The sequence below is a fragment of the Gamsiella multidivaricata genome (genome assembly GCF_025024155.1).
Source record: "Gamsiella multidivaricata strain RSA 2152 chromosome Unknown BC939scaffold_26, whole genome shotgun sequence".
Taxonomy (NCBI): domain Eukaryota; kingdom Fungi; phylum Mortierellomycota; class Mortierellomycetes; order Mortierellales; family Mortierellaceae; genus Gamsiella; species Gamsiella multidivaricata.
In genome coordinates this window covers 80,027-103,867 of record NW_026251734.1, presented here as the reverse complement: position 1 = coordinate 103,867, position 23,841 = coordinate 80,027, and the positions used below count along the sequence as shown (strand labels likewise).

General features: G+C 48.3%; 9 protein-coding genes across 9 annotated transcripts; 5 read left to right on the top strand and 4 right to left on the bottom strand.

Moving 5' to 3' along the window:
- Nucleotides 1-125: 125 nt before the first annotated feature.
- Nucleotides 126-3,192, bottom strand: BC939DRAFT_130766 (uncharacterized protein). Its single transcript, XM_051550066.1, has 7 exons — nt 2,692-3,192; nt 2,325-2,452; nt 1,794-1,832; nt 1,556-1,678; nt 1,156-1,453; nt 683-1,064; nt 126-573 (listed from the first exon to the last, which is right to left on the bottom strand). Exons 1-7 carry the CDS (start codon nt 2,900-2,902, stop codon nt 264-266), a joined length of 1,491 nt encoding a protein of 496 aa, XP_051413056.1. The 5' UTR covers nt 2,903-3,192; the 3' UTR covers nt 126-263.
- A 2,411-nt stretch (nt 3,193-5,603) lies between these two features.
- On the top strand, nt 5,604-5,963 carry BC939DRAFT_476360 (uncharacterized protein; the record flags this gene model as incomplete). The annotated part of the gene is made up of 1 exon (XM_051558583.1): nt 5,604-5,963. One exon carries the CDS (start codon nt 5,604-5,606, stop codon nt 5,961-5,963), a length of 360 nt encoding a protein of 119 aa, XP_051413055.1.
- A 304-nt stretch (nt 5,964-6,267) lies between these two features.
- Nucleotides 6,268-7,902, bottom strand: BC939DRAFT_448823 (regulator of chromosome condensation 1/beta-lactamase-inhibitor protein II). The gene is made up of 4 exons (XM_051555287.1): nt 7,776-7,902; nt 7,074-7,673; nt 6,746-6,955; nt 6,268-6,628 (listed from the first exon to the last, which is right to left on the bottom strand). Exons 1-4 carry the CDS (start codon nt 7,885-7,887, stop codon nt 6,375-6,377), a joined length of 1,176 nt encoding a protein of 391 aa, XP_051413054.1. The 5' UTR covers nt 7,888-7,902; the 3' UTR covers nt 6,268-6,374.
- Nucleotides 7,903-7,983: 81 nt separating this feature from the next.
- BC939DRAFT_448822 (acyl-CoA N-acyltransferase) lies at nt 7,984-9,948 on the bottom strand. The gene is made up of 8 exons (XM_051555286.1): nt 9,824-9,948; nt 9,582-9,709; nt 9,380-9,488; nt 9,154-9,290; nt 8,836-9,062; nt 8,636-8,742; nt 8,402-8,547; nt 7,984-8,302 (listed from the first exon to the last, which is right to left on the bottom strand). Exons 1-8 carry the CDS (start codon nt 9,879-9,881, stop codon nt 8,084-8,086), a joined length of 1,131 nt encoding a protein of 376 aa, XP_051413053.1. The 5' UTR covers nt 9,882-9,948; the 3' UTR covers nt 7,984-8,083.
- Nucleotides 9,949-10,241: 293 nt separating this feature from the next.
- On the top strand, nt 10,242-11,504 carry BC939DRAFT_492280 (uncharacterized protein). The gene is made up of 5 exons (XM_051559519.1): nt 10,242-10,546; nt 10,647-10,736; nt 10,843-10,903; nt 10,999-11,049; nt 11,205-11,504. Exons 1-5 carry the CDS (start codon nt 10,483-10,485, stop codon nt 11,308-11,310), a joined length of 372 nt encoding a protein of 123 aa, XP_051413052.1. The 5' UTR covers nt 10,242-10,482; the 3' UTR covers nt 11,311-11,504.
- Nucleotides 11,505-11,939: 435 nt separating this feature from the next.
- On the top strand, nt 11,940-13,887 carry BC939DRAFT_476356 (NUDIX hydrolase domain-like protein; the record flags this gene model as incomplete). The annotated part of the gene is made up of 4 exons (XM_051558582.1): nt 11,940-12,056; nt 12,263-12,597; nt 12,686-13,317; nt 13,415-13,887. The coding sequence occupies 4 exons, from the start codon at nt 11,940-11,942 to the stop codon at nt 13,885-13,887; spliced, it is 1,557 nt and encodes a 518-aa protein (XP_051413051.1).
- Nucleotides 13,888-15,332: 1,445 nt separating this feature from the next.
- BC939DRAFT_448815 (phosphoesterase family-domain-containing protein) lies at nt 15,333-16,569 on the bottom strand. The gene is made up of 2 exons (XM_051555285.1): nt 16,363-16,569; nt 15,333-16,252 (listed from the first exon to the last, which is right to left on the bottom strand). Exons 1-2 carry the CDS (start codon nt 16,504-16,506, stop codon nt 15,452-15,454), a joined length of 945 nt encoding a protein of 314 aa, XP_051413050.1. The 5' UTR covers nt 16,507-16,569; the 3' UTR covers nt 15,333-15,451.
- Nucleotides 16,570-18,473: 1,904 nt separating this feature from the next.
- BC939DRAFT_515262 (multicopper oxidase-domain-containing protein) lies at nt 18,474-20,972 on the top strand (the record flags this gene model as incomplete). The annotated part of the gene is made up of 7 exons (XM_051561142.1): nt 18,474-18,732; nt 18,836-18,949; nt 19,036-19,185; nt 19,270-19,464; nt 19,540-20,148; nt 20,248-20,279; nt 20,375-20,972. The coding sequence occupies 7 exons, from the start codon at nt 18,474-18,476 to the stop codon at nt 20,810-20,812; spliced, it is 1,797 nt and encodes a 598-aa protein (XP_051413049.1). The 3' UTR covers nt 20,813-20,972.
- An 826-nt stretch (nt 20,973-21,798) lies between these two features.
- BC939DRAFT_396196 (uncharacterized protein) lies at nt 21,799-23,733 on the top strand (the record flags this gene model as incomplete). Its single annotated transcript, XM_051552274.1, has 4 exons — nt 21,799-22,517; nt 22,608-22,647; nt 22,776-22,845; nt 22,928-23,733. The coding sequence occupies 4 exons, from the start codon at nt 21,799-21,801 to the stop codon at nt 23,731-23,733; spliced, it is 1,635 nt and encodes a 544-aa protein (XP_051413048.1).
- Between the last annotated feature and the right edge of the window lie 108 nt (nt 23,734-23,841).

Sequence of the window (23,841 nt, the reverse complement as noted above, 5' to 3'; positions counted from 1 at the left end):
TACAGGCAATTTGATATTCTACATCAAATTGACAAACTCATGAGCAAAGAGGAGATACAGAGGAAAGAGGCACAGAATAATGTTGTTCCTGAGGTTCTTTTTATTAACAACATTTATTACGATGGTGGAGTTTCCTGGGGACATAATGATTCTTTTTCACAAAATTCGGGGTGGTCCTTTGTTTTTCTGTTACTGTTGCTGTTGCTGTTTCGCTTGTTGTTAGTTGTTTTCATGTTGTTTTCATTGCCCTGGTGGTGGATATGTTACATTCTCAATAAGAACTCTATGGCTGAATTAACGTCTCCTCCTGAGGCAAGCAGTGCTCGCACATTCCTGTTGTTATCTGAGAAGCCCATGTCACGCAGTGATGCCAGCTGCGTCTCGAACCGCTCTTCTGGCGGTTGGATCGATGCCACCGTTGTCGTTGGTGCAGCTATCGAAGCCGGTGCAATGGCATTGGTCGTCGTATTGGTGGTGGTGGTAGCGGCGTTGGTTGTCGAATTAGTGGTAGTATTAGTAGATGGGGTGCTGGTGGTATGGGTTGGATGGACAATTGAAGGTGCTCCGCGGAACCTAAGAGCATAAAAAAAAAAGATATAGAGAGAACATTAGAAAACATATGCCAGCAATTCATTGAAGGAAAAAATATAAAATAAAATAAAAAAGCTGTATTGAGACTCACATTGAATGGTAGGATGGGAAGCCAGGCATAGGAGATTGCGCCGAATCTTGTTGCTGCTGCTGTTGCTGCTGTTGCATCTGCCTCATCATCTGGTTGAATTGCATCATCTGTTGGAACGTCTCCGGGTTATTGCCCATCGGTGAGAAACCTTCGCCCATGCCCGGGAACCCAAACGGGTTCGCTTGGGACCCGCTCCCGAACCCCCCACCCGTCCTTTGACCCATCATCGCCCCAAAAGGGTTGGCGTTGCTGCCAGACTGTCCTGTTGCTCCAGCACCGGGTCCCTCCAGTCCTGCAAACGGATTGGCAAAAGGACTGAATCCACCTATCCCGCCTGGGGAATTTCCTCCCATGCCAGGCATTCCCATGAGCATTGATGGAGCTACAATTGATACACCATTCCAGATTAATATCACGAAGATTCTTTGGATGAAGAGCTCTATTTTCTGACCCGCACTAAAGTGATGACTTACATCGGGAGGCATTGCTCTGAGGTCTCTGCGGTGCCCATGGATTAGGGAGGGCCGTGGTATTGAGTTCTCCAGCATGTGGACGGGTGTCTGCGTTAAGTCGGGCTGCAAACCGTTCATTCAAGTCATCCGTTGAGGGCTCGGGCGCACTTCTCGAGGCCTCCATGGGCTCCTGGACACTGTGATACATCCGACGTAGATGGTTAAACCCTCCGGGGATCATCTCCAAGTTCGAAAGCGCCCGATCGTTGTTCCTCAATGCCTGCTTCATCAACTTTGGATTTCTGGCCATGTCCAACGACTATCCATAGGTAATGAATGCAGAAATGGGAGTGAGCATTTTAATAATTATGAAAATCCTCTGAGAATGGTAAGAATGAAATGGAAGGCGCTGCCCTTTTACCTGGCGAAGGAAAGAAGGATCATTGAGCATCTGGGCAACCTCAGGATTGTTTTCCATGACCTCACGTGTCTGTGGGTTCGCCATCATCATCCTCCGGACAACTTCTGGATTCGCCATCATGTCCTATCACAAGAAGTAGATATGTAAGAGGGATTGTCGATTTAAAAAAAGCCCTGCTTTTTCATGCCATTTTTCCTATGCATGTAAGCAAGTGTCCATGGCAGTTAGCTCCGCTTACTCTGATAGCCGGGTTCTCAAGAAGAGTCGACATGAAGCCCTACATGATATAAATGACACCACATGAGCAGGAAAAGAAGAGTGTCAGTAAACCAGCCAATAGTAGGAATACAATCTGTGGTAGTGAGTGTGCCGATTGACAGTCCATTTAACATCCTGTTGATCCCAACCTGAAAAGAATAATCCGATGAGAGGATATCTGTATGTGCGAGTGTGTCGATAGCGAGCGGTTTGTGATCGTTCAGCTGAGCTCCTGTGATTGTCCACACCGTCAGATGCACTTGCGTATTGCCACCACTGGATGACATGTATATCGCGCCATTAGGCGCACATGGTTATCCCTTGTCATGCTGCTGAGATAATCCGGTATGATGACTGGTGCCATGTCCACCCCATGTGCTGTTTCTCTTTGCTGCTTGTCTGCTGTCCGCTCCTTGAAAGTGGATGATCCGCAAAGAAAGAAAGAAAGAACCGATTGAAGTGGGGAAAGGGATTTGGATCGACAACAATGGTCTTTCATCCAGCAACATACGTGTTCATCGAATCCTTCTGGTCCTGGTGCATTGTTGCTGCTGTTGGGTCTAACAGTCTGGACGGCTTGCTCGTTGGCTCGGTTTGTTGCACTCTTGACCATGTGGATGGTGTGACCTTCCTTTATGGCTATGAGGGGGAGGTACCAATGCCAGAGGGTTAAAGATATGTATAAGCACAGCTGAAGTGAAAAAAACACTTGCGTAAACGGAGGGGGTTTTTTTTTTTTTGTTTCTGCAGCCATCATTACACAAAGGGGGACTACTAGCATTAGAATGCCATGTGCCATGTGTCATGTAGAACTCCAAATGCTCTTGGTGCTGACAACATGAGATACTGAGCAAAACATGAGCAAAGGTGCAACTTACAATAGACAGAAAGCTGATCCTCATCCTTGAGGACTCTGCCGGAGTAGACAAGTCGGATGGAGGCAGCGGGCAGGTCTGTGGTGGCGAGTTTCTCCTTGAGCTGGAGGACGGTTGAGTCGGTTGAGATGGCAGTGGTGAAGGTTGAGCCCGAGGATGGACGGATGGTGAGGAGAATGGCCTGCTGAGGGACACTGGACTCGGTTTCTTCCATTGTGTGAAGGTATATATATATATGTCAGGAAAGAACAGAAAAGCGAGAGCGAAGTGGTATGGAGACCAAGAACAAAGGCGAAATGAGAGTGAAGAGGAAGAAGACGAAGAAGGAGCAGCAGGTCCAAGCGACGAAGGAACTGAGGCTACGAGTGAAAAAGAGAGCGAGTGGCAAGGAAGGTGGTAAGAAGGGAAGGAACAATGGAGGGAATGGAAGGAAGGAAGGAGGAGGGGGGGAGTTGAAGAGGAAAGGATGGGTGGCAGAAGAAGCAGAAGAGAAGTACGTGTGTCCTGTCCCGCGATGAGCAATGTGATTGGATGGGGCCGACAACTAGAAAAATATATGAAAAGGCTGCTGCGTGCTTTTTGTTGCACATGCACTCCGAAAAGAAAGCGGGAAGCAGAAGAGCGTTGGTGAAAGTGCTTGTCATCAGCACCTCAAGCCCAACCATTCCAAGTTACCGCCATGAATATATAGCCTTCAATAAAAAAAACACGTATAGCTTTCAAGGGAGCCACGCATGTACACTCGACTTCTATATTGTTCTATGAAGTATATAAAAACGCAAAGACTCTTTATCCACGCACAAGTTGAAAGTTGGATAGAGGATGCTCCGCAGACCCCTCTCTCCCTCATAGACTCGATGGACTCGAGAGCCAGGAAAAACAAAAAATAAAAACATTTCTCTATCTCTATCTCTATCTGTCTCTGAAACCCCTACAACATGCCCAAGTGCGAATAGTACAAGAAAAACCACGACCGCAGACCTACTACGTACGCCTGAAAAGATATTTCATGTCACTATGTCGCTCGCTCATTTCGTATCGTAATAACCATAATGGGTAGTCTAAGGTGTGTTCATCTCATTCTTCCTTTTCTTTTGTTTGCACCTTACGAACCCAGCGGCGCGCTCCATCAAGTGCAATCCTTGTGAATGGCCAGTCGAAAATCTCCTTTCCAGTTGCTCGCGCAGCTCGAACCAAGCGCAGGAAGACTGAGGTCCCGGAGGAGAAGAGGAGCCCTGCTGTCCATGCTTCCCCAAAAAATCGGCAAAGGCCGACGTTTTGAAGGGGGGAGAAGGATCCAGTTGTTGATACGTCTCTGACAAAGCGGCAGATGGCTGATACCTATTAGAGACAAACATGAAGCAGAGGCTATCTTCTGGAACGAGGCACCAATGCACCACTAGTATATCTTTGGAGCGGTAGATGCCACATTTCGCGACATCATGCAGAAGTCTGTCGTCCAATATGATGGCAAGGTTATCGTATTTTTGGGGTGATTCTCGTCAAGTCTTACCAGTAATGCCTCGAGGAGCCCCTGACTAGATCGAGGACGCCTGCCTCAAGAGCTCTCGAAAGACCAGCCGCACGTACAGACATTGTCATTTTGGGAGAACATGCGAACAAGGGAAGATCCGCTCAACCGACCTTTCGCAAAGTGGTTGGTCGACATTGGTACGGAGCCAACAATGACTTCAACCACTCTGAGCACCCCAGTCGTAAAGCAGTTCATCAAGGAAATTTACACCGACATTGAGACTGCTCCCTTGCAGCCAGCTCTCTTGTAGGTAAGGTCCTTTCTCTGTTTTAGACTGGATGTACACAACATTAAGGACGGCGGATATGATGGAGCGGCGGAACTATACGTAGCAGGGACTGGTGGGATGTAGGACGAGAGTTATCTGCTTGGCAAGCAGGTTCATGAGCTAACAGAAAAGCAGGAGGAACTACAAATTTATATCTTAGGATGGACAGGATTGAAAGAAGGTTCGTGTAACGTTGTATGCTAGACAAGAGGATCCCGGGATCCATGGCCGGGCAAACATCTAAAAGATAGTAAGGGACCATTTTTATCCATGCTGTGCTCCAGGCTCCATTCTACAACCCAAATACACCGCGTTCGTTTTTCCTTTAAATACTTGTCGCGCTGCCTATCCTCTTGAAGATAGAATTTTGAGTGCGCTTAAGGTTCGCTGTGACCATCGCGCGATGCCATCTGCAAATCAGGCACCGATGCTTAAGGATGACGCGTAGCACAGCACACTACAAAATCATTCCGTCTGCTCTGCTCTCTATCGACTGTCGCTGCTTTCGCCTACTCTGCATATCCTCCTATTTTCCATCCTCCCCGTGGCTGTTCACAATCAGCGGCTAAAAGTCGTTCAAATCTGAACTTCGCCTGACACTACTAACTGTCGTGTTCTTGGTAAACAATCTTATCTTTCTGTAGCGGAACACTTCATTACGCAAAGAACAAAGCACCTAGCCATCCGCTCTAACCGAGTTTCTGTTAAACAGCTCCCTCGCTTCGCCCTCCTCCGCTACAAGGCTTTTCGCGCCGCCATACAAGACGTTCGACATATGTATTCATCTTGTTAACGAAAAGGATAACGAACTTTAACATTGACGTGATACTTCCCCGTATTGGTAATCCACTTTTTATTGCAGAGGTGAGGATCAGGATGAGTGCAGACTGATGGTAAATGTGCTGAGTTGAAAAATCATATTAGCTTTACCACTTTCTGGCGAGGACCTCATCTTGTTGCAGAAAGAAAAGTCGAAAAGATACTCATAAAGTACAAGTACTTTTTAGATGGGTGTTACTCCCTGTACCAGGAATCGAAAAAAGCGTGGGCCCCCGCCAAGCTTCGTGGGTCCAAAATCTCTGGCGAACGCACAGTTTGAGGTGAATTTCCTTGATGACCAAGAACTTTAGTGAAGGCTGTGCGCTCGAAGTAGATCACATCCTGGGATCGAAGCTGTTTGAGAATTTTAGGCCTTGCAAGGTCCACATTGACGGCGATATGACCGCAGAGAAGGCAAAGGCTCGCCTGGAACGCACAACCAGTAGCTACGGCAGCAGCAGCAGCAACTCTCTGAGCATCAACAACATTAGCAGCGAAATCAATGTTCTGGACTATTTGCCCTGTTTTTATGGACACAAATGGTTTAGAAAAAAGACATGGGACGCAAAAAAAAAAGCGCAGATTGCATGTTTGGATTACTCCATCAGGGGTACCTTGCGCAAGGCAGGAGGAAGGCAGCTGGGAACAATGTAGTTCTTTGCTTTGACCTGGGCTCGTTCAACATTCAAACCGGACTGGCATCAAAGCACTCAACGCTTGAAAAACGGCTTGCCATCAGAGTAAGTCCTAATGCGTGTCTTGTGTTACTGTTCCAAAGAGGATGAACGTCTAATGTATACTCCCGTATTTGTCAGCACTATCTAGGCAAAGAGCTTGGGGTATGTCGTGCTGAGCGCACAAGAGTATTATCTAAGCGAATATGAAAACATGCTCTCGTATTACATATCAACTATGGGTTGTAGGACTACAAAGAACTTGTCCTTCTTTTCTAAAAGACGTCGTAGTCGTCGAAGACGCAAGACTGATATATATGACGTGATAACCATATCCGAGTACCACTTCCACTTCTTACATCCCCTTATAGCATCGTGCATCTTGGATTTACTATGGCGATGCCCCGCCACTCCCATCTTCGATTTCATCCGCGCTCCAGAGAAACGTGCTCCATAACCCGCAGATAGCATTCGTCCACGGTCCTGCCCTCTGATCGGCTCTCTTTCTCAAAGAATATTGATCCGCTCGTACCACCGAACCCGTCGATCGGACCATCTGCACCATCGTGTCCCTTGATTCGGAAGACATCGTCTGTCCTAATTGACCATATTTCCCCCACCCGCAGCTCCAGAAGCTGCGCTGATCTACATGTGTATAAAACGGATTCAATCATAAGGGATTATAATTCGAAGATCTCCTCATCTACTGCTCTTTTGCTTGACAATGTTCAATAAGACTTCTTTTTTTTTTCTTTTTCTTACCATCTAGTACAATCATGTGGGCAGAGCCGCACGCGACACTTACAACAGTGACATCAATTGGCTCGACCGAATCCTTCGCAAAGAAATCCACAAGTTGTGGATATGAAGTGTTACGCGCATTCCTTTTCTCCACATCCGAGGACCCTTCTCGCCTGCCTATCCCAAGCTGTCCATGGTCATTCAGCCCAAAACTATACACATCACCGGACTCTTTGTACATTCATGGGTAATGAAAAGAAGCGACGTTAAGTTCGCATGATTGATATGGGCACGCAGCAGGAAGATTTGTTATTTGGAATGGGACCGCATATAAAAAAAGGGTACTTACCCGAAAGTGCCACACTGAAAGAGGCTCCACAGGCAGCATCGATAATGTGCATGCCTTCCAAGGACTCAATCGCTTTCGGCACTGATTCTGACACCAGATCACCATGTCCGAGTTGTCCATATCTTCCGGATCCCCAACTATATAGTGTTCCGTCCGTGGCCAAGGCAACCATGTGCGCCTCTCCAGCCCACACCTTCTGAAACTTGACTGAAGATAATCGCCCTGTTATTGGGACCGGTTGAGGCCTAGATTCCGTGGATGTCCAATAATGTAGCCGGCCTGTTAGGGCATCAACGACAACCGTTAAATGGTCTACAGATCGTCCGCATGCAGCCGCATCTTTCGCGTTTCGGTAGTACACCTGCACATCGCCGCTGCTTGATGTTGGTGACAAAGCATCTGCGCCGTGACGAAGCCCGACAACATATCCCGCTGGAGTCAAGAACCCTTGGAGAGCCTCCCATCCAAAGAACTTGAGGGACAATCCTAGTGTTTGTGGAGCATCTAAATGTACTGCATTTGCAGAGGTTAAAGCGTGGATGAGCAGCGCTTCTTCGGGTCCGTATTCTCCGCAGATCTCAATCAGCCCATCTTTGTTTTCTGCAGTCAGCAAGATCAAAAGTGCACGAGATAACGTTAGAGCTTGTAGATTATGTCCTGTTGTCTGAAGGGAGCTTTACGTAAAGACATTCACTCACTTGCCAATAACAAAGGACGCCCACCCCGCAAAGAGAACGCGCGCTGCATTTTTGGGGACTGAGGATGCTTGGATGCTGTTGGGCGAAGCCTTAAACCCAAAACTGAATAAAGTCATTTTCGTTGGGAAAAAAAAAAAAAAAAGAATGAGTGCTTGCTTGTTGATGCAAGCATGCGAATGAAACCAAAAACGATGAAATCTCATTCGTTTTTATGCCCCCATAACTTTATTCGTTTCAGAATCCTTGCAGGCGATTGGCATTTATTATTTGTACTTGTATGTAAATGATGGTGAGGAAAGACAACAGGTGTCTTCACAAGAGCGCAAGAATTCGGTGATAGTCCTCTTCGACGCCCAGAAACGTCTCGTGCAATTTCTCGATCCTGTCTTCCTTGTCAAGGGTCGCCAAAGCCTCAGCATTGTGCTTGTAGAGGCGTCCCTTGACCTGAAGCCGGAAAGCCTTGTACTGCGCCTTATTCCGCTTGTCCAAGTTCTTCAATAATGCCAGTTCAAAGCAGCGCGCTACTTGCCTCTATTGGAATATGAGTTGTCATATTTTGGTGTGAGTTGATGGGTTTCTGTAAAGGCCACACAACCAATACATGTAATATGAAAGCCGTAAGCAACGAACCTTGGTCAGCTTGTACTCTTTCGCGACCTGCTCTATCCTATCATTTTTGATCGGCGCCTGCAGATCCTTGAAGACGCCCTTGGCAGTCAAGTGCTTCATATCGTTCTTATCTCTCAGATCGCTGAAATCGTCATTCGGATCCTCAACTATTGCTCATGTTGAGACATTATCATCAGTATCGTATTTCCTCAACGAGCGCCGCCAAATGCGTCATCTAGCCAAAGGGTTCTCTACCTGTCATTTCTCGAATTTCCTTGCGGCTGCAGAAATCGTTGTAGAGTGACTGATACATCCTGCTTCCATGCCCCTGCTGTTGGTATGGTGGCAAAATCAAGAATTGACTATTATCGCAAGACTGCAGCGTTAGCTTCCTGGCCCTGACTATTTAGATCGGTCATCATCCGCCCCAACAAATCCATTTGACGAGATTGTACCTGATCCTCATTCGAATTTGGTCCGGGTAGTAGTAATAAGGGTACATGTTGCAGTACCCCACAAAGTTGTATGTGTCCTGTCCGTTCTCGGAAACTCGCTCGAATAAAAGCCGAATCTGCCACTTTTCATCCGTATCCTCAATTAATGAAGCACCCTCGATGAAAAAGATCGCAAAGCACTGAAGTCTCTTATGGTATTCGAGAAATCGTGGTGTGTCGAACGTAGCCTGGTATGTAACAACAGAGCCGGACGTGATCAGCACAATGTTTTCGTTTTCCATAGGATCAGTATCCTTGTAAACATCTGTGCTTCCTGACCTTGTAGAATTCAAAAACGCTGTTCTCGGCCCCTTCATGGTTGGTCGTATACTCTGCCACCTTTGTGCCCATGGGTCTGAATTCTTTGTAGTCTCTTTGTGCGGTCTGAATGAACATGTCGTGATTGTCGATAATGTCTATTGTTTTCCAAGAGGAAATAAGTTAGCTTTGGATAATTAACATCCTCCATAGTATAAAGGAGCTCTGCCAGAGCATGACATCTTACCACTGGGCAAAAAGTCTTTCATGGTGGCATAAATCTTATCGGCGGTCGGTTTCTTGTCCTTGTAACCCATACTGAAGCAGGACGCGAGTGATCCTGATGCAAACTCGAGCTGCTCAGTTATAAAAAGAGGTTGACACCATTTAATGAGTATTGAGAGTATGCTCTTGTGTCGGATACTGTTTATGCAAGTGTGCCTCCTTACGTTGATGACCAGGTCTTTATATCCGAAAATCTGCTCTTGTTCTCCAAACATTGGGTAGGTGTACACAGGGTTGAACTCAATGATATCCTGCTCGTCCTCATCGTCGCCGTTGCCAGGCCCTGCCTTGACTGTAGAGTGAATGAGAATATACTTGGCCTGTTAATCGTTATAGTCAACAGTCGATGAGTCATTGTTCCTTTCAAAAGCGTTTTAGTGAGCGTTTTTTCACAGACTGCATTTACCAAGACGGATGTTGATGGCTTCTGATGAGTTTGTTACCCATTGCTTTAGCGAATTCATGATGTCGGTCCTGGGTCTGTTCGGCGTGCAAGTCGATGTCGAGATAAGACAGTTGCGAAAAGGAGCATTGAAAGTTGTTTCACGAACCACAAGGCGCGTTGGCCCCTCCTCGCTCACATGTGGCTTATTTTGTTGACTGGTGCATAAATGAAAAACGCGACGCGACCTTGGTGCCTGAACTGGAGCACGACGCGTTTTTGATAGCCAATCAACTGACCCCCTTGACCAGTATGATTTTGTTGCTTATGCAATACCTCGCCGGTATCTCCATGCCCTAAGAATAAAAAATCATGTGTCCAAAAAAGCAAAAAGATTGCTTTGGCGCGGCTGGAGAAAGAGATGGTACACTGCATGGAAAAGCGAGAAGCCCTGGAGTTCTTAACTAGTTTGTTCCTTATTTATATCGTCAGCGGTATGTGGGCTCTCCTGGCCCAGCAATTGCTCGAGGAATAAACCTCGTCTATGGCTCAACCCAGTACTCCAGAGAAACGTCCGCTATTTCTACGCGCCCCAACCCAGCCTTTGCCTCTTGCTTTCTTTTCTTCCTTAGCCTCTCCTCCACACCCATTTCCTCCACTCGCGACCAATACATACTTTCACCATGTCTGATGCCAAGCACAACGCCATGACCGCCCCTCGTCCTGCTGATGAGGAGTGCATCCAGAGTAAGTCGTGATTGCATCGCTCTTTCAGCTCGACTCCTCGGAGACCTAGTGTGTATTCGCAAACACTAAATTTTCTCACACTTTCTGCTTGGTATAATAGTCTTCCGCACTATTAAGGATGATGTCCTGAAGGAGATCCACCGTATCAACCGCGAGGATGACCGCCATGGTCTTCACGAGATGGACAAGTGTAAGGGTTTCAGGCGCAGTATTGGGGCAACTCGCGAATTTGCTGACAAGCAGCTTCATCGTCGTACTGAGACGACCTTTTTTTTATTCCTCTCGCCGCTCGATAGTGAAGCACATTACCGAGTACACTCCTGTTCTTTATGCTACCGAGGATGTTGCTTTTGGCCGGTAAGGGACCATACATCGCTCGACATTGTGGGCCAGAGATTGCGAACGAACACTGTGTGCTGACTTTTTATTCATTGGCTACATATCGTCATTAGTAACTACTTTGCCAAAATCCATCTCGGCAGCGAGAAGTATGTTCATGTTCGGTAAGTTTCTCCTCAGTTATACATCCCAGGATACAAACAAGCGGAGATGAAGACGTGAATGTATTTCACCCAGTATGAAAATTCGAGTGCTGTTTCCCCCATTTTTTCTCACACTATGGCCTCTGCTTTTGTTTCCATGACAATTGATTGAACAGTGCCCACAAGGGAAACGACAGTGTTATCGAGTTTTACTCCCTTTTGACCACCCCCGAGTGCGCTGTCTGGGAGAAGGACACTCCTCTTGAGTACTTCATCGATTAAGCGACATGTAATGCGCCCCACCTCTTGCATTTCTCTTGCAGTGAGCCGAAGATGATCGAAGAAGCACTCCGTGTACATAACAAAACCGATATCAAATAAAAAGAACGTACAATTGTAAGCGAGAGGAATTGTCTTCTGTGATGGACACCAGCCGCGAAAGTGCGATTGCGGTGGGGACGAGTGTGGTAATGAGCAGACGAAAGGCTATGTCAGGGAATAAGGGCGCTGGACTGTCCTTTGTGCGGTGTAGGTCTGTAAGGGGGACGGCCTCGATCGTATTCCGGACATAAGCCCGCTGCTGCAACTTTGTTGAATGACAAATGTCTTTCGCCTCGGCGCAGATCCGCTCCCAATTCACATCCATCCGGAGGCTCCATCACTTCGAACCTCGCTTCACTTTCTTTTCCTCTTCTTCCTCTTACTCTCGCGCCTCCCGTTCCTTTTGCTCTTCAGTCACACAGCAGCAGCACCAGCAGCAGCAGCAGCAGCCATTGAACACCAGCCGAAACAGGATTCTAGGCACCTGTTTCACAGTCATTAATAAGCAGCCGCATACCTTTCCCGAGTATCCCCATACTACCACCCATATCAGAAATTATTCAACCGGACGACATATTAACCGGTACATCATGTCAAACCAACTCTCAATTGATGTCTTCGAAGCTGCAGCCGCAGGCGACCTGGAAGGGATGAAGTCTCTCGGACGTATCCATCTTGAGGCCAAGAACGATCGCGGCTGGACACCTGTATGTCAATATTTTTTGCAATTTCTATCAGACAATGACATGCTTCAGTCCTCCTATTACTTCCCTACATGCTGTACTCTCTACTGGAAGCAGTTTGAAGTCTGTATCAAAGGCGCGGCAATGCTTGCCGTGCAGTTCATGATTCCACTGTGCATTCAACCGGATATTCATTCCCCGAAAAAAAAAATTACGTTGCACATTCATAGCTCATGTTCGCGGCGCGTTATGGACACGCCGGCGTGGTTGAGTACCTTCTCGCCGATGCCAAGGTCGATTCCACTGCTGTCAACAAGGACGGGAAGACCGCTGCAGAACTAGCAGAATTTTGGGGGGCCACCGACGCCGTAGCCGTGTTCGATCGATTGGCGCCCAACAAGAAGACGGTCCAACATAGTGTCGGATCGCCGTTTGCATCCGACCCCATGTCAGCCGGAGCCGGTATTGGAGCCGGAGGACAGCAGTCTGGGATTGCTGATTGGTGGAAGAAGCGCACTGTGCACGAGACAAAGCCCTTGCACTTTACAGGCGCCACTCATAACAGGTAACACTCTGCATTTTCGATCATTTTTGGTGGCAAAATGTTTGTAAAGTACCTGTGCTGATCTGTATTGCCTCCGCGTGGTTATCAGATTGAGCTTCCTGAGGACAGACGAGGAGTATCTCAAGGAGTCTTTAAAGGCCTCTTCGACAAGATTTATTCTCCTCGCAGATCACGGAGTCATGTTCAAGTCCACCACCAAGCACTTAGCTTTTGCGAGCTATGAGGATATTAAGCATCTGGTCGGATCGGATCCCTTGAGTAGCTTGCCCGAGGGACTGGCCCTTGTGTTTTTGGGAGCTGACGAGACCGAATCTGAGCAGCCTCAACAGGAGGGTGAAGTGTTGGTCCGAGGTCGTCGTGGGGCTGGATACTGGGCCCTAGATTTGTCTGCTAAGGGGCCACGATCTACTCAGGAGCTGAGGGATTCTATCGAGTCGTTCATGGGCTCGTATACGGAGAAGCATGGCCATTACATGGCCGAGATGCGTCCAGCTGCTTTTGGTCTATCGTTCCCCGAAAGCGCATTGCTTGCACAGGCGAGATCTGTTGTAGACTGGAACAAGAGGAATCAGTTCTGTGCAGGATGCGGACGAAAGAATATGTCGCTCGAGGGTGGCCACAAGCGAGCTTGTCCCACGACTATCGCGCAAGACGGACAAGAAGTGCCATCAGATTGCTTGGCCCACAAAGGTGTGCAGAACTTTACGTACCCTCGGACAGGTAAGCTCACAGATCGTTTTTTGATGGTTGCGCGTGCATGAATCCACACACGCGAATGGCTTTTTGTTAACAAACAAACCAATTACCGTTCTGATAGATCCCGTTGTAATTGTGTGCGCCATTTCGTCCGATGGCGAGCGCGTCCTGCTCGGTCGCCAGGCAATTTGGCCAAAGGGCATGTACTCATGTCTCGCCGGTTTTGTCGAGCCCGGAGAATCCCTTGAGGAAGCTGCTAGACGCGAGGTCAAGGAAGAGTCCGGTATCCGTCTTGGACATGTCATGTACCACTCCTCGCAGCCATGGCCGTTCCCTAACTCTCTTATGATAGGCTGCCACGCCGAGGCTTTGAACGAGGACCCCGATGTGACCAAGGAGGATAAAGAACTTGAGGACGCAAGGTGGTTCACAAGGCCTCAGATTCTGGATGCGCTCAAGGGTTCGAGAGGCGCGCTCTGGGGTAAACCCTCAGGGGATGATACCCTTAGGTTGCCGCCTGCCACCGCTATTGCGCACCATATCTTGAGGGCCTGGGCTACTCAAGAAGGTGAGGTCCCACAGCCTAAAATGTAAATCAAGGGCTGAATTATAATAATAAAGGTGCCACAATAGACAGTTCATAAGGTGAATTGCACGCGACGCGTTTTTCGTTAAAAGAATACCTCTTCAGCTTGTGGAATAGGAGCCGAGGTTCATGCATACACTTCTCTCTGGTCATCGTTCTAATATGATCTGCTTGAATTTTGGCTCCTTTTGCTATGCCATCGAAGGACATCCCAAGACCCAAAATAAGGAAGACATAGCGCAAACAAGCGCTACACAAGGGTTCCGACGTGGCGCATATTGCTCATAATCTACAAAACGACGTCCTGAATACTCTTCAGTGTCATATGTCAAGGTGCTGAAAAGATTCTCCACCTTGGCACGATGCCGTGCTCGCCTCTTGAACTTCCGTTGTTATGCATCACTCTACACCGCGCTTCCTCTTGCTGACTTGCCGGTACTTCCACGTTTCGGACTACTTGAATTTTCTGCCCATTGCAACGTAAGAATTACCATGTCATGTTCTGCATTGCCGTCTCTATTTCCCAATAAGCCCATACTGCATCAGACAATACACTTTCTCTCCTTTGCCGCCTTTATTTTAGTAAATTGCTGCTACTTCTCTACCATACTCGGAGAAAACTCGCCATCGAGACTGCAATGACGTGTGTGACCCGCCTGCATATGCCTTCGTAATGTTTGTCGCATGTAGAGTTCTTGGTGACGACTTGGGCGGGTAGTCAAGCAGCCTTGTGAAGAGACAACGTCTTTTTATACTCGGAACACTATGGTATATGCTCATATCTCCAACTTGAACCTGTGAGTTCATGATTCGTTCTTTCGTACGAATATTACCATCTACGCTTCGGCAATGCTGCTCCAAGAACTCCTTATATTTGAAGCAAAGTAACACCACGAGTGCTGTGAGCGCAGACTCATAGCATACGATCTTAGCACTGTTCATAACATGCGTCAATTGTTTTCTTACTTTTAAAATCGCACGAGAATCCAAATCAGTAAGGTATTCCTCGACAGTATGAAGGATAGAGTATCACTCTTGACGATGACTACACTTCACTAAGTGGCTACGATCTTTCCTTGAAGTTTCCAATGGCAAATTGAATGAAAACATGAAGTAATAGAAAGGATATTGACACCATAGCGAATGCAAGGCGATAGACCGCTTGTCAAAGCAAAACAAGTTTGTTTTGCCATTGATCTCTAAAATGTACTTCTCTATCGCTTTGAATAACGCGTAACATGCCGACCTTTCACACGCGAATGCTTGAGCCGAACTTCTTATGGCTCTGACATCGAGGTTTAGATCTGTCTCAAGCTTACAATAGCTAATAGAGAAATAGAGAACCGTACAATATGCCCGTTTAACAACCTTTTTTAGTAATAGGTGTGAGAGAGGAATAATTATCTAACAGATTTTCAAATCTGATGCGATTACTGAAATGCAGGGGATCTAACAGCGAAAACTACACGGTTTGTTTTTATTTAGACGTTCAGTGATGCTACGTTAGCTTGATCGACGCGTCGTCGGGGCGCGCGCCTTTATACCCGAGCGGAACAGGAGTACTTTTTTTTTTTAGTTTAAAGGAGGAGGGTTGGTGACATTGACATTTTGGTAACCGGTCTTGGCAGCGACAAAGCTGAAAACGTTCGACAGCTGCTTGTTGACGTCACCCCTGCCGAGGTTACCGAGTCCCCAGTTGGACTCGAGTGTCGAGAGGAGAGAATAATGGGTATAATAAGTGCTATCAACAGTGTTCTTCAGGCTACTGACGGAATCACCCAACAACAAAGCCAAAACATGGTTGGTCTCGTCCGTGTAGTCCTCGGCCTCGTCAAAGGTAACGACCACGAGAGTGTTGCTTATGAAGGCAGGGTTCTTGAGCAAGGGGCTCAAGAAATTGACCAGCCACTTGCCGGCATAGCCAACGGTCGTGTCATGGCCATCGTTCTTGATGTTCGGGGTGAAGAACGAGTAGTTCGGCAAGGCATTGTTGTTCAGATCCGTAGTCAGCTGGGTGGAGGGGACGACATTCTTGCAGCGGGCGGCGTTCGTGGAGATATACTGGTGGCTGATGAAGGGGTTGTGCTTGCGGTAGTAGAGGCTCTTGTACGAGGAGTCGGTGTAGCAGACCGAAGGCATGCTCTCTTGATAGGTCTTCCAGGTCAGGCCCTTAGCCTCGAGCAGGTTGACAATCGAGGTGTAAGAGGAATCGAAGTTGTAGGTACCATCGTTGTTGACGCCATAATAGCTTCCAGCAATGGAGGCAATGTAGTTGGGCTCCGAAGGGTGAGTCAGAGCATGGTAGTTGTTAAGGAGGATACCGCTGGACAGGAGGGATTGGAAGCTGGGGTCCGAGTAGGCCAGAGCATAGTCCTGTGGGTCAACGACAACAAAAAAAAAGAGGGAGGGGGATGTTAGCGGTGGGATCGCCCTCACCTTTGCCGACAAAGATGAAGGATATGACACAGTGGAAGAACACATACGGTATTCTCGAGGAAGATCATAAAGACATGATCAAAGGCCTGGCCCGCGACAGCGGCGGTGACCTTGCTTGTGGGGGCAGCTTGGACGGTGGATGCCGTGGCCAGGACGGCCATTGAGATGGAAAGGAGCTTCTTGAACAACATGGCGTTGGAGGCGGGGTATAATGGCTGTGGAGTGAGACCGGTGTGGACGATGGACGGAGAGATAATAGGGCAGGGAATTGACGTCCTTTTATATCACTCGAGGAAAAAAAAAAAAAAAAGGGCATGTCTCATTCCCCACGCACCCTCCCTTTCCTTCGCCGGACATTTGCCATCTCGTTCACCTCCGAATTCGTCATATCTCCAATGTGGCACAGCTCCCCTCCCATGGGAGGTGTAATCCAGGTCTTCTAGCTCATATTGGGCCGATTGATTATGGTCTGACAGTTGTCCAGGGCCTGCTGCTAGGACTGAATGGGATGAGAGCATCATCTGCGCTAAGAGTTTTGTTCTCAACTAGACCCAGAAAGGAAACGCACGCGATCAACTCTTGCCGGATTGGCTTGTCCTCTCCTGCAATCTCAGCCAATCTCGGGGACATCCACCCCTGACAGCATGCTCAACCAACACCGCCTGCCGAAGAGCCGCCTTCTTATTTGCCGAAATGCAATCGAAGGAAATATTCGATGGGACGAAGTGTGGATGCAGGGGTGTTACCCCGTACAAACGCGTACATTTTGAGAGCACTCGACCTGAAAAGGCGCGCAGGTTACATGAGAGCACCCGACCTGAAAAGGCGCGCAGGTAACATGAGAACATTTCGTAGAATCCAACTGGACAACTCAGAGCGGCCATGTGTGCTATCTCATTGGTCAAGCCGATCATGGACGCTCTCATATCGCGATTCAAACTCCGGCAAGGAAAGCCCCTGCTCGGAACAGCAATGGCCAATGACCAAGGTCCGTCCATGCATCTGCCTGCTTACAGACTAACGTTGGATGCGTGTTGTTTTCGTAATATATTGGAAGTGGGTGCTTTTCAAACGTCATTCACATACACACGCTTGGATAAATACGTCTGCTCCGGTTGATTTTGTGAGCGATTGTTAGTAACCGGGATGCGCAAACGACCGCAAGCATCGGTCTCTATCCCACTGCATCTCTCTTTCCTCCTCGGTAAAAGAAATCGGCAAGGGCTCGAGAGTGAGATGGATAATTGTATTCGTAATCGAGATGAAAAACAAAAGTTGGCAGAAAGTAGGAGCTCTACGTCCTAATTACCCTACAGTGTTGCTCATAGCGTCGCATTCACGCGCCAAAACCTGGCAATTGACTCGGACAACGGATGGAAATCAACCTGGAAAACCTATGCGCCGAAAACAACAGAAGATGGGAGCACGGAATTGGGGATGGAATGGCTCTGGACCATTGAGGTTGTTCAACTTCGATCGAGCTCTTGTGAACGAATTATTCTTGATTGTGCTTGAGTTGTTGGCTGCCGCCCTGCCCAATGGTTGCTCATTGAACCATTTAGTGTCACTTGTCCAATCATTGGATGTGGTTTTATATGTAGTCTTTGAATCCACACCTGAATGGCTGCCTTGTTTGCAGGCATGATAAGGTGACAGGCTTATTAAGGACAGTTCCTGCGCTTCTGTTTTCTCATCTCCTTCTTCCAACTCGGCTCTCAAGTCGATGGAGGATCTGTTGCCTACCATGGAAAGTTGGAAGAGTTGAATGTCCACGTCGCATTGTGGACTTTAACAGAGGCTGACAGGAGGTATTTACGTTTTTAGTCCCTTGCTTGAGAGCAAATTCTACAAAGAGTCCGCTCTGCGCTAGTGTGTGAAAACGCCGAGCGGTAGAGACTATATAATCTTCTGCTTTCCTCTCCTCCTCCTCCTCCTCCCCCTTCTTCTCCTCCTCGTCAGCCTCTTTGCTCCATCTTCTTCCCCTGCTCGACAATCGATTATATCGTACTCGGGTTGCACAGTACGCCTGCTTGTGTATATATACCTTCCCCGTCTCTTTCTCCCAAACCTTGACACGATCCCTTCCCTCTGCCAACAAGGCACGCAGAACAACCTCCCTCGTCACACACGTGAGCGTAGACTAGCAAGCACAGCAAACATGAAGTGGTCTTTGTTCGCTCACAGCATCCTTTTCGTTGCCGCCATCCCATCATTGGCGCACGGACATGGCCCTGAATTACGACGCAGACAATCTCCCCCGGCTCCTTCTACTCAGCCATGGAACTACCCCTCCCAATTCATCCTCAGCAAGAACTTCACCATCACACCAACGCCCACTACTCGCTACTATGAGTGGACTATTTCACAGCAGACTATTGCGCCAGATGGACTGGAGCGTCCTATGCTGCTTGTCAATGGTAAGCATGATCTATGACAACTTGTCTTATTCACCTAAATCAAGGTACGGGCGAAAGACTAACGCCCCTCTTTACTCTGATTTGTATCCATCAACCCTCGCAGGAATGTTTCCTGGTCCTTTGGTCGAGGCCAATACTGGGGACCGAATTGTTGTCAAGGTCACCAATAAACTCAACAATGGAACTGCGGTTCACTGGCACGGCATGTTCCAGAATGGTACGTTACTGCTCTTTGATCCGCGAAGCTATAAAGTTATTATTGGATCTAGACTAACACAAGTACATATGCGCCTCGCAATCAAGGTACCAACTGGATGGATGGCAGCACAGGCGTGACCCAATGTCCAATCCCACCAGGACATAGTTTCACATACAACTTCACTGTCCCTAATCAATGGGGAACCTACTGGTGGCACGCCCATGCCGGGTCTCAATATGTCGATGGCATTGTCGGTAGGTTATCTCCATTTTTCGTATCGCGATGTTCATCGTCTCAACCAAATCATTACTTAACAAATCCATCTTGTGAATTATTAGGTCCATTGATTATTCACAGCCCAAATGAACCTCATCTCGATCAGTACGATGAGGATATAATCATGATGATTTCTGACTACTACCACAATCCATCCGGACCACTCGCCGCCTGGTATCTTACCTCCGAGAGTGAAGGCACGGAGCCTGTTCCTGACAATGGACTGATCAACGGTCGCAACTCATTCAACTGCTCCGGTGACGCAAATGCACAGTTTCCAACCAAAGCGGCGTGCAACTCTAACGCACCTCGCGCTGTGTTCAACTTCAAAGCTGGACTAAAATATAGAATCCGCCTCATCAACTCGGGCGCCTTTGCGGATTTCCAGTTCTCGATCGACAACCATACTCTCACGGTCATTGAAGCCGATGGCGTGGACATGCAACCGGTCGATGTACAGAGAGTCCCTATCCATGTCGCTCAGCGGTACTCAGTTATTGTACAAGCGAATCAAGCTATCGGAAACTATTGGATTCGCGCAGCCATGAACACCAACTGCTTCAATGTTGACAACGGTGCCCTGAATCCCAATACCACAGCCATCGTCCACTACGAAGGTGCGTCTAATTCGCAGCAGGCGGATACACAGGACTGGGGATCCAAGCCCTGGCCTGGACGGTGCCTGGACTTGACATCGGAGATGTTGAAGCCATTTTTTGCCCGAGATGCTCCTCCTGCGGATGTGCAGATCATTCTGGATATGTCTTTTCAAACAATCACCAAGAAGCACGTCAGTCTCGGATATGTGAACGAGACATCGTGGGTGCCGCTAAAGAAGGCTGCAACTCTTTTCCAGGCAAACAAAGGAAAAACAACGTTTGCTTCATCCCAGTTAGTCATCACCTTGAACCAGACCCAGACTGTCGAACTTGTAGTCAACAGTAAGTCCTAGATACTCTTGATTATGTTGGATGTATACTGCCGCAAAAAAAAAAAAAAAAAGCTAATCGGTTTTCTCTGTCTCGTTGCAACGCTCACAGACTACGATGAAGGATCGCATCCCTTCCATTTGGTAAGTCTTTAAACATGATTCCATATTAACTTTGACAATGGTTCCTACAATGCTCATTTTTATTTTTGCTGCATCTTACGTGTTTGATTGCATAGCATGGGCATCAATTTTACGTTGTTGGTTCGGGTCAAGGTAGATACATGCCCGGCAGGTCTCCATTGAATGCGACGAATCCTCTCCGTCGCGATACTGTGACTCTGCAAACATATGGATATACAGTCCTCCGCTTTATCAACGACAATCCAGGCATGTGGGCGTTCCACTGCCACATCGACTGGCACATGCAGGCAGGGCTTATGATGCAGTTCCTGTCGCTGCCTAGCGCTGTTAAGGTAGGCCAAAGGACTTTTCGACATCTTTTTTTGTTTGTTTGTGCTCTTGGAGGAGCACAGGCATTAACTGTTCTATTTTTTTCATGTTTTAGGCATTCAAAATCCCTCCAGAGCTCAAGGCAATGTGTTCGGCAAATTGACCAAGTAAAGTGTAAACGCGTGAGTTCAAACAAGAGTTGTCTGGTCAATCGCACAAAATAAACCTTACCGTGCCATCCATGCGGCTCTCGCCAAAGAATTAAAGCGGAGGTATCCACGAACAGCTATATGCTCTGACTTTTTGACTTCAGTGCTTGCGATACGTGCCATTTGAAGCGAGGAGCCCTCTTATCAATCCGACGCGGTCTGAAAGCTCTTCAACTGCAGTATGAGGATGTCGGGTTGGAGTTGAAGCGTGGAAGAATGGACGTTAGAGATGATTGTAGAGAATTCCTTTGAAGGAGTCACTTAGGCACATTAGGCACATGTGAAGGATTCCACGATGGAGTCCTAGATGGCTCAGAACAAAGGCGACCTGGTCTTTCAGGCACGCACGGTTGTGCTGTATTTTTTATGGCGCTGGCTCGTCTTCAATGGTGATTGGACTAGTGGGCATGATGTTTGTTCATGCTTCGCTCTGATGGGTGTTCGAGAACAACGATGACAAAGATATACACACGCACACACAGCCCTGGTGAATTCCCCTGTGTCTTTGAGGGATTGCGGGTTGTGGAGAAGGGTTCCACAGAAATTTCGATTTCGAATGTGATTGGCCCCAGCCCCGCATACAACTGTCAGCGTTTTTTTTCGGTTTCCTTCGGGCATGGTGCTGGCTCGTCAAGCTTGCTTTGCCCGAACGGAGGTACTTCTGGGGATTGAATCTACTCCATCCCATCCCATCCCAACAAAAGGAGCGGAGCCCACGGTCCGGTACCTCCGTGTGGGGTACACGAGGTCCATGCCGTGATTGGCCCTTAGCCTGGAGCTTCCTTCCAGCTGCCCGGGGCACACCCAGCACATGAATTCCTTCTTTGGCGGATGGCCCGTATAAAAGCGTCGCTCGCCCTCGCTCGTCTCTCCGCCTCCTCTGCCTCTCCTTCCCCTCTCCACATCGACTTTTATTTGCCGCCACTTTGACTTTCTTCCTTCTTCTGAAAAAGAGCCCTCTCCCCTCAATCCCATTGTCGATAGACCGCCTGAATCCCATAATGACCATCTACCGCTCCGCCCTCCCTGACCAGGTCATCCCCCAGATCAACGCCTACTCCTTCGCGACTTCAAATCCAAACAACACTCCGGACTCGCACACCATCCTCATCGATGCCTTGACCAAGAGAACTATCACCTTTGGCGAATGGAAGCGGGACACCCGTCGCTGGGCCACCGGTCTTCAATCCCTGGGCTTCAAGCGAGGAGATGTCGTGGCACTGTTCTCCTTCAACCAGGTTGACTACTCCATCACCATGTTCGGCCCCATCCTCCTCGGTGGTATCACCACAACCGTCAACTCTGCCTACACTCCCGACGAACTTGCCTATCAGCTCGAGGACTCGGGAGCATCCGTCATTGTCACACACCCAGAGCTGCTTCCTGTCGCCATTGAGGGAGCCAAGAAGGCTGGCCTTCCCACGAACAGAATCTTTTTGTATGGCGACAAGGAGGTCGATGGATTCAAGCCCTACAGCTCAACCTTCCCCCCAGAGTCGACTCCCGAGAATCAGTTGGCCCAGGTCGTGAACTTGAACGGTCAGCCTGCCCTCGAGACAACGGCCCTGATTTGCTACTCCAGCGGAACGACAGGAAAGAGCAAGGGCGTCGAGTTGACACACGTTAACTTTATCTCGAACACCTGCCAGGTAACACCGCTGGAGGGAGACGTTCACATGCATGACAATGTTGCGATGGCCGTGCTGCCCCTGTTCCATATGTAAGTGTTGCTGTTGACCTGCTTGTCGCCTATCGCGCTTGATTCCATTGGATGCCCTGTCTGACACGTGTGTGTTTTTCATGTCCTTAGCTACGGTATCCAGCTCCATCTCATGTATGGTGTCTACAACGTAAGTGACAAAAGGCGGCAACTTTGGCCTGCTACCGGACAACCGGACACTCTGGAAGCCGATCAATCGTTGTTGGGAGTTGAAAAAAATAATATTAACTGACCTCTGCTTTCATGATTACCAAATAGGGTGTTCAAACCGTCGTTCTGCAAAAGTTCAACCCCGTCGATTTCCTTAAGACTATTCAGGACCACAAGAGTAAGTCCTGGTTTAGTGCCATATTTCAGGAACAAGATATGATGAGAGACTAACCCTCGATTGTTATCTGAACCTTATCTAGTCAAGTCGCTCAACTTGGTTCCTCCTCAAATCCTGATGCTGGTCAAGGCCCCCATTGTGGACCAGTATGATATCTCTAGCATCCGCTTCGTCATGTCCGGCGCTGCCCCTTGTTCACGCGAGCTGAGCCAAGCCCTTATCAAAAAGTTCCCCTTTATCCAGTTCCGCCAAGGCTATGGCATGTCCGAAATGTCACCCGCCTCTCACGTCGGAGTATATGGCAAGCCCGTCCATGGCTCGATTGGAGGTGTGATGCCCAACCAGGAGGTTCGCGTGGTCGACCCCGAGACCGGAAAGGATGCTGCCAAGGGCGAGCCTGGAGAGATCTGGGTTCGTGGACCCAACATCATGAAGGGTTACCGGAACAATGTGAAGGCGACAGAGGATACTATTGATTCCGAGGGATGGTTGCACACTGGAGACATCGCTATCGTCGATGATGAAGAAAACTTTTACATCGTGGACCGTTTGAAGGAGCTGATCAAGTACAAGGGATTCCAGGTTGCACCCGCAGAACTCGAGGCCCTGTTGATTGATCATCCATTGATTCTGGATGCTGCCGTCATTGGAGTGGATAACAAGGAGCAGGCAACAGAAGTGCCCTTGGCTTTTGTGGTCAGGGCCCCTGGACCAGGACAGGCGTTGACGGAGAAGGAAGTCGAGGAGTACGTTGCATCCAAGGTTGCGGCACACAAGAAGTTGCGTGGCGGCGTCCGCTTTATTGAGGTAGTTCCCAAATCTGCAGCTGGAAAGATTCTTCGCAAGGACCTTCGCGTGATTGTTCAGACTCCAAAGGCGAAGCTGTAAAAAAATAAAAAAAAAACTCCACATATACCGTCATAATAAACTATTGTTTTCATTAATGCAATTGCAAATGTGAGGAGTCAACGTTTGGATGCTTGCGCGAAAGCCATG

Bases quoted from the DNA above. Each gene is read 5' to 3' on its own strand.
- BC939DRAFT_448815 (XM_051555285.1), bottom strand. From the start codon at position 16,506: ATGTTGTTCAAGAAGCTCCTTTCCATCTCAATGGCCGTCCTGGCCACG. The intron at 16,253-16,362 runs GTATGTGTTCTT...GTTGACCCACAG, and splicing joins TGATCTTCCTCGAGAATACC to GACTATGCTCTGGCCTACTC.
- BC939DRAFT_492280 (XM_051559519.1), top strand. From the start codon at position 10,483: ATGTCTGATGCCAAGCACAACGCCATGACCGCCCCTCGTCCTGCTGAT. The intron at 10,547-10,646 runs GTAAGTCGTGAT...TTGGTATAATAG, and splicing joins TGATGAGGAGTGCATCCAGA to TCTTCCGCACTATTAAGGAT. The intron at 11,050-11,204 runs GTAAGTTTCTCC...TTGATTGAACAG, and splicing joins GAGAAGTATGTTCATGTTCG to TGCCCACAAGGGAAACGACA.
- BC939DRAFT_130766 (XM_051550066.1), bottom strand. From the start codon at position 2,902: ATGGAAGAAACCGAGTCCAGTGTCCCTCAGCAGGCCATTCTCCTCACC. The intron at 2,453-2,691 runs GTAAGTTGCACC...TCCCCCTCATAG, and splicing joins GGATCAGCTTTCTGTCTATT to CCATAAAGGAAGGTCACACC. The intron at 1,454-1,555 runs GTAAAAGGGCAG...ACCTATGGATAG, and splicing joins ATCCTTCTTTCCTTCGCCAG to TCGTTGGACATGGCCAGAAA.
- BC939DRAFT_448823 (XM_051555287.1), bottom strand. From the start codon at position 7,887: ATGACTTTATTCAGTTTTGGGTTTAAGGCTTCGCCCAACAGCATCCAA. The intron at 7,674-7,775 runs GCAAGTGAGTGA...TGCTGACTGCAG, and splicing joins GTGGGCGTCCTTTGTTATTG to AAAACAAAGATGGGCTGATT. The intron at 6,629-6,745 runs GTAAGAAAAAGA...ATACACATGTAG, and splicing joins CCACATGATTGTACTAGATG to ATCAGCGCAGCTTCTGGAGC.
- BC939DRAFT_448822 (XM_051555286.1), bottom strand. From the start codon at position 9,881: ATGAATTCGCTAAAGCAATGGGTAACAAACTCATCAGAAGCCATCAAC. The intron at 9,063-9,153 runs GTCAGGAAGCAC...GTTACATACCAG, and splicing joins GCGTTTTTGAATTCTACAAG to GCTACGTTCGACACACCACG. The intron at 8,743-8,835 runs GTACAATCTCGT...TTGCGATAATAG, and splicing joins CAAATTCGAATGAGGATCAG to TCAATTCTTGATTTTGCCAC.